At 33.2% G+C, this 14,665-nt stretch overlaps 3 protein-coding genes across 3 annotated transcripts in view; all 3 read right to left on the bottom strand.

The window, feature by feature from the left end:
- Positions 1–2,826: 2,826 nt before the first annotated feature.
- On the bottom strand, positions 2,827–4,520 carry LOC21386238. The gene has a single exon (XM_010104577.2). It carries the CDS (start codon positions 4,379–4,381, stop codon positions 3,107–3,109), a length of 1,275 nt encoding a protein of 424 aa, XP_010102879.1. The 5' UTR covers positions 4,382–4,520; the 3' UTR covers positions 2,827–3,106.
- Positions 4,521–8,002: 3,482 nt separating this feature from the next.
- LOC21386239 lies at positions 8,003–9,956 on the bottom strand. Its single transcript, XM_010104578.2, has one exon. The coding sequence runs from the start codon at positions 9,777–9,779 to the stop codon at positions 8,409–8,411; it is 1,371 nt and encodes a 456-aa protein (XP_010102880.2). The 5' UTR covers positions 9,780–9,956; the 3' UTR covers positions 8,003–8,408.
- Positions 9,957–11,389: 1,433 nt separating this feature from the next.
- The window catches only part of LOC21386240 (nucleolar protein 56), a 4,160-nt gene continuing 884 nt past the window's right edge, over positions 11,390–14,665 (bottom strand). The window contains exons 2-8 of the mRNA XM_010104579.2: positions 13,808–14,022; positions 13,498–13,655; positions 13,050–13,237; positions 12,702–12,954; positions 12,445–12,593; positions 12,196–12,330; positions 11,390–11,981 (exon numbers count right to left, since the gene is read on the bottom strand). Coding sequence (XP_010102881.1) covers positions 11,641–11,981; positions 12,196–12,330; positions 12,445–12,593; positions 12,702–12,954; positions 13,050–13,237; positions 13,498–13,655; positions 13,808–14,022 — 1,439 coding nt within the window. The 3' untranslated portion in view covers positions 11,390–11,640. The remainder of the gene's footprint in view (positions 11,982–12,195; positions 12,331–12,444; positions 12,594–12,701; positions 12,955–13,049; positions 13,238–13,497; positions 13,656–13,807; positions 14,023–14,665) is intronic.

Raw genomic sequence — 14,665 nt, forward strand, 5'->3', positions numbered from 1 at the left:
ATATTTTATTATATTAATAATAATATAAATATAAATATAATTTTATAATTCTAATATTATTATTTTTTATGTAATATTATAATGTGTCTTATAATATTATAATTATATTAACCATTTTAATAATATTTATTATATTCTATATTATAATGTTATTTAATAATAATTTTATTGTATTATATAAAATATAATAATAAATATACATTATATTGTAATTATATATGAGAGGAAGATCCGGCGCGGAAGAAAAAGGGAGAGAAAGAGAGAGATGGCTGCCGTGGAATAACCAGAGGAGAGAGAGAGAAAAGAAAAAGGAAAGAAAGAAAGAGAGAGAGAGAAAAGCTACGGGAGGGAAAGAAGGAAAGGAAAAAGAAAAGAAAAAAAAACAAAAATTAGAGAAATAGAGAGAAATGCGCTTCAATTACTTTGAAGTAAAGATTTTTTAAAAATTCACACTTAAATTTGAGTTATTGATTTGAGAATTTAAAATTTTCATTAGATCTGAATAATTTTAAGTTAGGATTTGGATTTGAGCAATTATTGTTAGAATTAAATTAAATTTGAGGGTTTTCAGTTATTGGACTAGTTGAATTGATTGGAAACGATGATTTCTGGAGAATTTATTTTGAAATTGAACTTGAATTGTAAGTTTGACATTTTTCTTATTTATGCCAGCATGCTGCCGAAATTTATTTAAAAACTTATTTTTAAGCTTAAATTAAATAGGAAACCAAACCCATGAATTGGATTTTAATTTTTAAAGAACTCTCAAACTGAATTATAAAGTCATTTGTGAAACTTGGATTTGAGTCAAGACACACTAATAGGAAACAATTAGACGTGATTAAGCTAAATTCATTTTAGGAATGATAAATGTATCCTAAGACATTACTTTTGCAATAAAACTAGTGGGAAAAATCGAATATTAAGGCTTTGAAGGAAGCGAAAGCTAAAGTAACAAGAGGCTAGCCACAAGTTTGGCAACTGACAGGTAGAATTTCTTGTCATTTTCTTTGATAGCCTGTTTTAAAAAGTTTTTAGCCTTGCAAATGTTTTATAGAAATGACATGTTTGCGAAAGAAAAGCGTTTTAACACAATAGCTTGATTTTAGCTATTGGAATTCTAATGAACTATTTCAGAAGTTTAATGAGTGATTTCTTAAGATAAGATATCTTGCGAATTGATAAACCCGCTATGGTCTAGATAGGATATGGAGAGTGTATCCTTGGTGGCAGAATCCGAAACCCGGACCGGGCCACTACAGTGGTGATAAGGGTTGTGCTTGTAGTTGTGTAAGTAATTTATCATAGTATAAATTACTTGATGATGCCTGTAATACATAATTTTTAGTTTATATTTCTTTTCAGAAAAAAGATGTGAGGTTCTAGCTGTTGTGTTGGAACTTAATATCTTTATTTACTTATTCATTTATTTACTTGTTTATAAAGTTTATTTCAAAATACATCCTACTGGACTTTCCGCTCATGTTTTACTATAAATATTAAACTCCTCCCAGGCGACGCTAGGAGCAGTGCTGAGTAGCTAAGTTAGTCGCTACCATCCAATCAAGTGAGAACATTGCACTTCTTCATCCTTGTGTACAAATACAAGGATTGTAAATTCTGAAACTTTAAACCTTAAGTTTCTAGACTGTGGTTGATGTCTGTAATGTTAATTGCATGTTCATGTATGTACAATATTGTATATCCTGTGGGTGAAGTCTTGAATGATGCCAGAGGCTCGGCTTTAAACCTCTTTTATCCAAAAGTGTGGAAGTCCCCCATCACTTTCTTGTAATTTAATTTTAATAAAATGTGAGGCTTGTTTAAAAATTTCTTTAATAGTTTACTTTTGATTTTAATTATTATGTTTCTAAATGTCTAATTACTTTCCTAATCATGTTTAACTTCTAAACGAGCATTCACGTCACTAACCCCTATTTTGGGGAGTAACAATAATTATATATATATATATATTATATTATAGTATAATATAATATAGTCGTTATTTTTAATTATTTCAAGTATTATTTTAATAATATTGTTATATTCTATATCATAATTATATAATAATAGTTATTTTGTATTATAATAAATATATATTACATTGTAATTATATATATATATTATATTATAATATAATATAATATAATATAATCATAATTTTTAACTATCTATAGCAATTCAACCTCATAATTTATGAAACGTTATTACACTGATTTTAAAACCAGCACAGCTATTATAATTATAATTTATCAAACACTCAATTACTTTTTATAATAACTTATTCCTTCAACACAACTAAAAATAATTTTTTTAAAATTTACAGCACTAACAAACTAAGCCGTTAACTCTCAGAAAACTAGAGGTTATAGGAATGAACCTTTTGGCAGTTCCGTAAGACAAATAACTCATTCCATCTGAGCGGCCAAGAAATACAATCTAATAACAAGGCAACAAATGCACCAATCAATTACTATCTCAAGAATATTAAACAAAAATCAAGTACATCTCAAATGTATGAAATATGGTAAAGATTAAGAAATTGCAGTCTCTTTTATGATGAGGCCGTTAGTCATATCCACCATATAATAATCTCCATCAAACAATTGAATTGGTGTTACTCCATAGTCCATGCAGCTAGGAATCTGATGACAATATCAATAGGGCACTAAGAACAACATTTTCTATTGGGGATTAAAACGAAAGTTATTTAAAAAACAAAAAAAAAAGTTTCTCAAGACTCAAAATTAAGGGAGTCATAAGATTATAGTGAAAAAAAAAAAAAAAAATCAATGAGAATAACAAAAACGAAACGGATCCTCGGTCTTAGAACAGAAAAAAAAAGGATGAAGATGAAGATGATTACAATTCCTCAGTCCAATTTGATAATAAAACCTCAAATGCATTCACAACATCAAAATTGATGGCTCAGAAGACCATGTACCGTACCACAATAATCTGAAGTCTGCAATAGAGATACTGCTGTAAATCCAGGCAACCTTTTCTCTCGTTGCCTTCCACCAATCCGCACAATCTCATGAAAATGAGCAGGCTGTTGAGGAGACTTTGAACGTCGATGATCTTTAATTCAACGAGAACACAGTGATTATGCCCCTAAGATAACAGGGAGTCCTCGAAATTCTATCTCGCCTCTGTGTGCCTTAACAACATCAGGAAGCACGTTCTGATACTTCCTCACCCACCTTGCCATGAAGTTCTTCTCATTCATTGCAAGATAACTAAGAAGGCTGATCATAGTAAAATCTTCCTTTATAAGACCTTTGGACATCAGAAGTTGCAACATAGAACTCCTTGGAATGATTCTCTTCTCCAAACTATACCGCAAAATGCGTGGACGTCTTGAAATGATTGAAGGTTCTATGTTCAATTTGTGAGTGAAGAAATTCATCAATTTTTTGATCTTCTTCTCTGAAACAAGCATACACAAGGGGTGCAGTCTGAACGCCAGATAGACCTCATCTCTCGACAAACCAAAACTTATAAAAGATTCCAACTTCTGCTCCCAGAGCGTCTTACTCACCGTTGCCATGACACGAACCGCTAACACAAAGAGCAGATTATTTGGATCAAACTCTAATTTAACAACTTCGGCGAGAACCTCACTAAACCGACAAGGATTTAAAAGCAGTGATCTGGGTTGCATCATGAACATCTTCAAGATTAATGTCTCGGAAACACCATGGCTCTTCAATGTTGATACGTTTGGCACAAGCGTATTTTCCAAATCATACTCAAGTATGAAGTAGAAGGATTTTATAGCCTTTAGCACATCGAAACCCGTCCCAAGAACCCGCCTAAACACTTGAACAGAAGGAATGATTTGTTTTTCCAAGCTCCTCTCTAGAATAGAAGGCTCCCAGGAGAGAATCTTGGCAACATCCTCATCTGTAAGGCCCAAAGATCTGAAAAACTCTAACTTTGGCCTAAAATTGGTGTTCACATTAAACGTAAACAACTTTGGACGCTTCTTAAGCATACTAGTTATTTGTTCATCACTAAAACGCTGAGCTCTAAAGAACTCCACTGTTCCGAGTAAATCACGTTCAAGAAAACGTGACTCTTTGCTAAGCATTTTTCCCAGGATATTACCAGAAACCCCAAAAGATTTAAGCAACTCCATATTAGGCCTAAGATTACCTTCTAAGTCAGCCAAAAGCAATCCAGGACGATTACCTATTATATTTGCAATGTGGGTCTGAGTTAGGCCATGAGTTCTCATTAGCTCAAGAACTGAATCAGCTTTCTCTGGGGTTTCAATCAAAAGCTTCTGGGAAGCAGAAATGGCAGATTTTTCGGACAACCCACCTGATTTTTGGAGGTAAGAGACAGTAAACGAATGTGGGTCTGTGTTTTTAGACATTTCTGACATGGGTCTACGAAAGTAATTCGATAAACAGAAGCCATGGCCAGACTGTGAAGCTCTGGAGTTGGCATGCGAAAGTTTACTGAAAACTAAACGAAGCATTGGATGATAAAAGGGGGGCAAAAAAAAAAAATACCGATCAGTGCTGAAATTTGAAGTTGTAACTTGAAATGGCCTTCAGCTAAAGCTCTCTCTCTCTCTCTCTCTGCAATTCTTTTGATTGTTTATGAGACTCGGTGAGTCATGAGTGAACTGGGAGCCGGCTGCCGGAATTTTTGGCCGAGGGCAATTTATGTAAGGTTTTTTATTATAAATTTTTTGCCCTACATACTCAGCTTATTAAAAAAATGTCAAATATTGTATTTTAGTTTATATACTTTTATAGTTTAATTTAAAATTTAGGCTCAATTCATCGATCAAAAGTTACTTTCGACAAAAAAAAAAAAAAAGAAAGAAAAACTTAAAGGGTTAGTTCTTTTTGAGAGTTTAAGTTGAGAATTTAAGTTAAAAAATAATTTATGTGAGAAAAAATATTGTAGTGAAAAGTTTGAGTTGTGATTCTAACTATAAAAAATATAAGGTGCGTTTATAATTAGTTTTAAAATGATTTTATTTTTAATAAAAAGTAAAAATGAGATTATTTTGAGAATCATTTTGAGACCAATTTTGAAATTGCGTTTGGTTAGTTTTTTAAGAGATTGTTTTAAGTATAATAAAAAGTGAAATCTTATTTATTAATTAATATATTATAATATTATTGATAAGTATTAAAAAATAAAATCAAAAAAATGAAAATAACTTTCAATTGTTTTCTAATTTTTTCACAAAACTCATTCTCACTATTTTCATTTTCAAAACATTTGCTAAACAAATGTCATTTTATTTTTATTTTCATTTTTTACTTCTCGAAATATGTGAAAATCGTTTTCAAAAACGGTTCTAAACAAGCACACAGGTTCTAAATGTCCTAAAAGAAAAATAAATCAAAAATGTTAACGACATTAAAGAATAAGAAAAACTAAAAATTCAAAAATGTGAAGGACAGTTTTTTGCACACTTAAAATTAAACGTTGACTGACAAAAGCTAAGATTTAGCATGAATTTAATTTTTAAAATTAAAGATATAAGTTGATACAATCCAAAATATAAGGTATGATTTATAATTAGAGTTAAGGGAAATGAAAAAAGAATGTCTATAAGTTGTGATATATTACTCAAGTCCCGTGAGTCCCCTAATGACATTTGCATTTTTTATTAACCACCATAAAAATTATGGATACAAATTCACAACCACCTACATATATGAAATGATATTATCTCAATAATGATGTAATAAACAGAAAAAATAGATAATATTGTTAAATTAGAAATATATCCTAAACATAGAGTTTAGAAGTGATCATTTTGTATAAGAGAAAATGAGACAAATATCTCTTAGAGTGCATAAGTTTAGATTTTTATTCTTTACTCTTAATTAATATTCTTTTTAATCAAATAACTATATTAGTTAAAAGAATATTAATAAAAGATAAAAGATAAAAATCCAGACTCATATACTTTAAGGATAACTTTAGCAATTACTTCTTATATAACCCATTTATGTAATTAAGTACAAAAGAAAATTTTTTAAAAATATCATCAATAAAATAACACTATTTATTTTTATCACTGTTATTAAATTTATCTTATGTGACTAATAATTTACATATTATTTTTTATAATCTATAAGTTATCCCTTCGTATTTTACAAATTATTTTTTATAGTGATCCCGTTCATTTCACTAATTCGAGTTTAGAATTTGAGTTTTGCTACAGTAAAAAGCTCTCACAAACAATCACATCTAACTTTTTTACTATAGTAAAAAATTTTCACATAAAATCACATCTCAACTTAAATTAAAAATTTAAATTAACAAAATGATGAAACTTGAAACTTTCCCCGAGTACAATCGTCTAAAAGCCCAATATCAAGCCCATCCGTATTTTCTTCATTTTTATAATATTCAATTTCGGGAATTCAAATTCTTGACCTTAAAATATTAAAAGCTAAGATAGTTATTTGGATAGTTGTTTGAATGGTTCGTTACGAATGGTTTTCTTCTTAGGTGTTTTACCCCCAAAAGATCCCATATCATCATTAGGGGATATTGCCTCTCGCTTATAAAACCTTTGGGTTACTCCCTTGAAGTTAGACCTAAATTCTATTTTGGTCTCTCACTTTTAAAATGTTTCACAGTTAATCTTTAAAATACTTTATTTTAATTTTAGACCTTTTGTTAAGTAAGTATTAAATATTCAACGAAATCTGTAAAATTAGAGATTAAAGTTAGAAACATCTAAAGTTTAGATACTGATACAATACAAAAATTAAAAATTAATTTCTACATATAATCCCTAAAATCTAGTTGTTTTCAGTTTTCATTCCTAATTTATACAGATTCTTCAAATATTTAACACTTGTTAACAGAATAATCAAAAGTGCAACGGAATAAAATCTTAGAGACTAATTGTGGAACGTTTTAAAAGTCATAGATTAAAGTGAGATTGAAAGTAAATTTCAAAGACTATTTATGAGATTAACCCTAAACCTTTACTTATAACTTTCCTCATACGATCTAAGACCGAACAACTTACCCTTTTTTATGTTTCCTCATCTTGTTGGCGCATGTGCCTTTGGTGTTCAAATCGATCTTCAACATTAGTATTTTCTCTCCCTCGTGAATTTGGTACCGAATCAACTATTCACCAACTAAATTAGACCATATCTAACACAATGTTAAGTTTGACATATTTAAGTGAGAGAACCGCCAAGACGTATCATATGCCAAATTTTGACACTCATCACACATTGGTTGATGTGTCGACTTTACAACGTATCAAAATATTATGTTTATATGTTTTTGTGGCAAGTGTAATATTGACATTATCACTAGCATTGGAAATGTGGGAAGAATATTTTACTTGGTGCAATAATGGACACAACCTCATTAAATATGTTACAAACACTCGGTAAGTCATATGCTTAATCAAAAGCTAGAGTGAGTGATCTTTACAAGTCCAGAAATGTTTGGATATAATACGAGAGCCCACAAAAGAAAGCAGAGCTAACATGAATTTGAACATAAATGTGCCTCTAAAATAGGTGGCAAATCACATATTGTACATAGGGTGTGAGTTTTTTGGATCCAGATCCTCTGTCCAATTTTTAGTGTCTCAATAGTGCCTAACCAATCAAATCACACCACATCATCTCAGGATAAGCACAAAAGAGTTAGTTAAAAATCAGTTCAATTTTTTTGCACGTCGTGGCATAATATGATTAGTTAGATACCAATTAGGATACTAAAATTGGACAGGAGATGTGAGTCCGAGTTTTTTGAGTAGGTGAGAAGGAAATGGATAAAAAATGTTAAATCTAACTCAAAACTTAACAAAGGCCAATTAATGAAAGGGCGAAGAACACTGCATATATTAAGTACCGCTCTACCAACCATATGAAAAGACAAAGGACTTGCAGTGCCTTAGAGAGATGAACCCCCCGTTATTCACTTCATGCCAACCAAATAATAATCTTCATTCAGAATCATAAAAAATAATTAAATTAAGGTAGGTGGAAAATTCTCGAAAAAATTTAGGGGAAAAATAACAACTAGATTATAGGTTAAATGTAAGGAACGAGAACAACACAAGCAGAACGGTCGCTCAATCAGAGACAAAAACAGGAACAAAAGATAAAACTCGTGATGATTGATTGCAAGAATGATAAACTGCTCAAAATCAATGTGAGAACTTACATAAGTTTTGGCAGACCATACGTTGCACCACCATTAAAAGAAGCTTACAAGTAAACTTACTCAGGGATCTCGTCTTAGTGCTAATGTTGCAATATCCTGGAAAGCTATTCTCAAGTAGCCTTCCACTTATCCATCCAAAATTATGATAAGTAGCCTGCGGCGGTAGATGATGAACTCAACTTCAACTCTCAGCATCTTTGCTAATCTTATTATCAATGGCATCATACTCATTATGTCTTCAAAATAGCAGGAAACCCTCGAAACTCTATCTTGCCTTGGTATGCCTTAACAACATCAGGAAGCGATTTCTCATATACCGACATGATATTCTCCTTGAACTTCTTCTCAGTCATTCTGAGATAGGGAATAATGCTTATATCTTCTTTAACAAAACCTTTTGACATCAGAAGTTGTAGAACAGAAATCCTTGGAATGAATCTCTTCTCCAGACTAAATAGTAGTAGTCCTGGATTCTTTGAAATGATTGAAGGTTCTATGTTCAATTTGTGAATGAAGAAATGCATCAATTTCTTGATCTTCTTCTCTGAAACAAGCATAAACATAGGTTGCGATTTGAATGCCGAATAGACCTGATCCCTTGACAAACCGAAACTTTTGTAAGATTCCAATTTCTGCTCCCAAAGAGTCTTACCCACCGTTACAATGGAACGAATGGCCAAAACAAAGAGAATAGAATTTGGATTAAACCCCAATTTCACAACTTCTTTGACAACCTCCTCAAACCGATGATGCCTTGCAAGCAGTGTTCTGGGTTGGATCATGAAGATCCTCAAGATCCATGAGTGGGGAACACCATGGCTCTTCAACGTTGATATGTTGCGCTCAAGCGTCTCTTCCAAATCGTATTCAAGTATACTGTAGCACGCTTTTATAGTCTTTTGCATATTTAAGTCCGTCCCAAGAACCCGCCTAAGCACTTGAATAGAAGGAATGATTTGTTTCTCCAGGCTCCTTTCTAGAATATAAGGCTCCGAGGACAAAATCTTCAAAACATCCTCATCAGTCAGGCCCAAAGATCTGAAAAACTCCAACTTTGGCTTAAGATTTCTTTTCGCGGGGAGAAACAACGATGGAAGCTTCTTAAGCATCATAGTTATTTGTTCATCACTAAAACGCTGAGCTCTAAAGAACTCCATGGTTTCGAGTAAATCATCATATTCGAGAAAACGCAACTCTTTGCTAAGCATTTTCCCTAGGCTAGTACCAGAAATCCCCAAAGATCTAAGCAACTCCATATTAGGCCTAAGTTTACCTTCTAAGTCCGCTAAAAGCAATCCGGGACGATTAGCTATTATATTTGCAATGTGGGTCTGAGTTAATCCGTGAGTTCTCATAAGCTTAAGAACTGAATCAGCTTTTTCTGGGGTTTCAATCAAAAGCTTCTTGGAAGCTGAAATGGCAGACTGTTCGGACAACCCACATGATTTTTGCAGATAACAGACCGTAAAAGAATGTGGGTCGTTGTTTTTAGACATTTCTGACATGGTTCTAAGAAAGTAATTCGATAAACAGGAGCCATGGCCAAACTGTGAAGCTCTGGAGTTGGCACGCGAAAGTTTATTGAAAACTAAACGAAGCATTGGATGATAAAGATGGCGAAAAAAAAAAATTACCTGATTGGTGCTGAAATTGAGATATATTGTTGCTTGATACGTCCCTCGACTTTCTCTCTGCAATTGTTTCGGGGTTATCAGACTCGGTGAAGTGATGGGAGAGAGAAGGAAGAGAGGCGATATTTAGGTTAACGACAATACAAAAACCAATTCAAGAATTTATGCTTGGTGTATTTGCATTTGCATGTGCCCCTATATTGTAAGGCCGTTCAAAAAATTATACCATGAAATTTAAACTATTGCAATTTTGAGAGATGCTCTTTAAAATTGATTATTTATAGTAAACGGTATTCGCAAAATATTATAGGTTAAAGAAGACATTTGATTGGGGAAAAAATGAAAAAATAAATAAATAAATAAAGAACACTTGATCGTAAGTGACGATGCAAGTGTATCCATAAATACAGCCCTGTTTATTTCAGTAATTCAAATTTATAATTTGAGTTTTGTTGTAATAAAAAGCTCTCAGAAATAATTATATCTATTTTTTTTGCTACGGTAAAAAATTCTCATATAAAGTCACATCTCAACTCGAATTAAAAATTCGAATCAGCGAACTAAACGGGTCTATAAAGTAAAAAAAAAAATGTAGTTTGGAAATGCTCACTTGTTTGAAAATGACCATTTTATGAATCTTATCCACTTGTGACAACACTTATTTTACTTTTGTCCATGCTGCTTTGATAGTTACTCTTCTGAAAACTTGAAAATGGAATTGATTTAAATTTTTTTTAAAAAAAGGTAAGAAGCAAGTTACAAAATTTAACTCCTGTAATTTATGAACTACACAGCATATGGACTATGGAGACAAGTATGGAGGCTTCTGAGCCGCTCAATTGTGCAAGTCCTCGATAAAATGTTTCATTTCTTTATTCAACTTGCTGAACTTACATTTAAAATGTATGCAACCACGAGGGGGAAAATACACTTGTTTTGAATTGGATATTGATTAGCATCTGACAATTCAACATAAGCACAAAAAAGAAAGGGAAAAAAATGGCCAAACAAGAACCAAGAAAACATAACCATAAAGCTAGCATCAACTGTCAAGTATGAGAACGAGTTGCGTCAATTGTCAATTGTGTAGGATTTCATACCCTTTTTTGGGACGAGCTAGTACTAGAAAGATTTTTAAAAAAATATTTAGAGACACCATCAGTGTTATACACCACTAAAAATAAAACATGCTAGACGAGCTAGTACTAAAAAGATTTAAAAAAAATACTTAAAATGCACCATAGTGTTATACACCACTACGAATAGAGGATGCTCTCTACCTCTCATTCCGTAGAACTCACTAATAAAACTTTTACTAGTGGAGGAAAAAAAAAAAAACAGATATATTTGTGGAAACAAGAATGGCAGATTTTCACCAATCCAGTTTCCGATTTGTCACTCCGATTATTTCATCCATAAACTTTTTTTATTATTTCAGTAGTTTGTCACTCCGATTACTTCATCCATAAACTTTTTTTATTATTTCGTTACGCTCTAAAAAAAAAAGTCGAAGGATAAACTTGCATTCCAGAAGAACTAGTCATTCACTCATCCAGAAATGATGTGATAAACAAATGTCATTCCATAAAAATCATAAATAAACAAAAGTGACCGGAGCAATGATAGTTTGTCCTCTAGTAATCTTTGTCCAAGCTTTAGAAGCCAAAACTGAAATTATACTAACGTTTACAAAAAAAGGCTGATATTAAGATAGTGAATCACCTAAGTTACTAAAGAGTTCATCTAGACATAATAAAGCCATAGCCTAGATAGATACATATGTCTTGAACACTAATCACCCATCATCAGCAACAACGTTTATGAAAATTACTCATTCTTCACTTTTGGACTTTTTCTTCTTTTTCTTCTTGGCATCGCCATCAGCCTGCAAATCTTCTCCATCTTCACTCTTGCTCTTCTTCTTTTTCTTCTTTTTGGCTGCTCCATCCTCGGCGTCTACACCCTTCGCATGCTCTTGCTCCTCAACATCACTGTCAATTTTTCTCTTGTCCTTCTTCTTCTTCTCCGATTTAGCATCATCAGCCTCCCCATTTGTAACGACAGCAGGTTCATCAACAGCCATGGCATCACCATCCTCGGTGGCCGCAGCTTTGGATTTCTTCTTCTTGCTTTTCTTTTCAGTAGGCACTTCCTCTGTTTCCATTTCTGCATCTGTAAAAGTAATATAGTAAATACAACTTACAAATTTATGTGATTGGGTAATGTAAAGGGATAAAGATTCTAAATGCTAATTGAAATATAACACGATGAGTCCCAACAAGAAGCAGTCCAAATTATAGTGGGCAGGTCAGCCTCCAAACAACAGCCTGGACTGTAAAATTAAATCCAACCAGCTAAAACCTTCTTTATAAGTTTCTTTGCACACCTTTTCCTTGAGCACTTTCGATAGCAGCTTTCATCACATCGATGTTTTTCCTTGGTGCAACCCCCTTGTCGTAAAAGTCTAGGCGCTCCTCAACTTGTTCACGAAGCTTCTCTCCAAATGCAGTTGTACCATTTTCTGTATTAGAGATGGATGCAACAATATTACTTTTAACATGAACGACCTATACTCCAAGCAAAGGATGAAATAGCGCCCCCGCACAGTTCTTTTCAGAGAGGTAGAAAGTTTTACCGGCAAAACAGTCAATGCGAGAAGCAATAGAACACTTGTTTGCGAGATACCGAGCCATTCGACCCTTGTTACGGGCAGAAGCTCGTCCAATAAAAGACGAATGGAATATAAGTCCATACTTGGGTGTGTTTCCCTTCGTTTTCAATGCCCTGAAAAGAAAACAATGCTGGTAAATATGGAGAGCTGATATTAAAGGAGTACTTCTAATTGGAAATGCGAACTTTCTAATGGATTGACTAGCAGTTCAAGGAAAGCACCTAAAGAGTGCCTTCTCCGCACCAAGTATTTGGAGGGTGGAAGAAGGGCACTTTGCCAAATTTGTAAGACTACCAGCGTGGGAAATCAGACGAGCTCCGACAACTTCACCAATTAAGGAAGCCAAATTGGGTGCAATGTCATTCATTTTAGTAACTAGATAATCATATAGTTTTCTCCTGTAATCAGACAGCTCCATTACCCTCTGTGCGAATTGGTGGACATTAATCAAGTCAATTGGAGATAAATCTTGCCCTGGAGACAAAGGAATAAAACTTATATTAATATCCGTTAATAAATGAGCAAGTACGTGAGAATGCATGCTTTCAAGCTATCAGAAGCATCTTTACCCATAGATGCCTTGGCAGCTTCCACAATCTCCTTGGCCTTATCTTCATCTCCAACTATTTCAGTTAATTCAAGGATCTTGTCTTCAGCCAGCTTTGCTTTGTCCTCAATAAACTTGGCGACTCTGGCATACAGATAGTTGTCGTGGACAATCTTCGCCAGTTCAGGAAAATGCCAGGAATACCATTCTCTGTAGAAAGGTGGCAACAATAAACACAAGAAACGAGCATAAACTTTATTATTATTCTTAAAGAAAGAGAGCCATAGATTATCACCAAACATAAAGCTTTACAAATTATTGAGCCTCATGAGTGTTATCAAGAACTAAGAGAACATGCAAACAGGTTAACTAACTTGATAAACTAAACTAAACGAAGAATATACTAATCAAACTCAATTTTTAAAGCACGGACTTCAAAAGATATACTGGTATGATTACCACAACCATACCTAACTCTCATAGAGAAGGAATTAACATCCTTGTCGAGAGTATCCAAGAGAAAGATGGCTTGAATCACCATATTGTCAACTCGGTTCACATTGAACTTGACCTTTGCCCTGCTGTAACTGTGTCCAAGACCAAGTTGGGCTTTCTCCAAGTCCCCAGTCTACAAACAAGTAGGAACAAGGGAAGATTACAGAATTTAATAACTCTGTTAGAGAAGCAGCTAGTATCTCAACTACAAGAGTATCTGCATTGATAAAAGCAACAACTACAAGTCACAATAGCTTTCAAAAACTAATATCAGAGAATCCAAACCTTTAGGTCCTTAATAAACTTATCAAAATGCAAGCGCACACCACGAAGCAACTCAAGAACAAACTCATTACTTTGGCAAGGAATCTTGGTCGCTTCAAGAACATTTGATCCAAGCTTGGGTTCAGCCAATCCCAAACTGAACTTTGGCTTTTTACCTTCCTTAACCTTCGGGAGATTAAGCTCCAAAAAGCTTCTCAACTCATCAGTCATAAGCCCTGAAGTGTTAACCACAATCAATATTAATCAATATGCACAAACAACCATATCAAGTATTAACTCATTAAAAGTAAACCCAAAACCGAAACACAAAAACTGTCTAAAACTAAAAATCCAAAACAACAAAAACAAGAAACGGAGAGTATGCACAAAAGAAAAACCCCACAAATCAATCTGAAGCAAAGTGGTCAAGAAACACAAGAAAAGGGATAAAACTTGCTTCTTGAAGTCTTAACTTTAGTATTTCTCGCTGTTCAACCCACAACCCTGGCTAATCACTACATTGAAATAGGTTCTCCTACTGAGGTCAAACCGAACTATGTAGCAGAAAAGAAAAAAAACATGACTGTCTCAAATTTAAAAAATAAATAATAAAATCCAAGACAATAAATAACAGAAATGAGAATGGGCCAAAAAAAAAAACCCACAAATCATTATGAATGAAGTAATGGGGTAGGAAACACAAGAAAAACAGAAAAAAGCTTGCTTTCCATAGCCTTATTTTAAAATTTTCCTCCTTTTAACCCAAGTTTTAAGCAAAGCAAGTAGAAAAATGATATGAAGCAAAGAGGGCCAAAGAAACCAAGAAAACGGAAAAACAGGTTGCTTGTTGTACCCATATTTTTAGTATTTCACTCTTTC

Source organism: Morus notabilis, unplaced genomic scaffold, assembly GCF_000414095.1.
Source record: "Morus notabilis unplaced genomic scaffold, ASM41409v2 Scaffold4893, whole genome shotgun sequence".
NCBI lineage: Eukaryota > Viridiplantae > Streptophyta > Magnoliopsida > Rosales > Moraceae > Morus > Morus notabilis.

Excerpts from the sequence above, each read along its gene's own strand:
- LOC21386238 (XM_010104577.2), bottom strand. The coding sequence starts at position 4,381 with ATGTCTAAAAACACAGACCCACATTCGTTTACTGTCTCTTACCTCCAA.
- LOC21386239 (XM_010104578.2), bottom strand. The coding sequence starts at position 9,779 with ATGCTTCGTTTAGTTTTCAATAAACTTTCGCGTGCCAACTCCAGAGCT.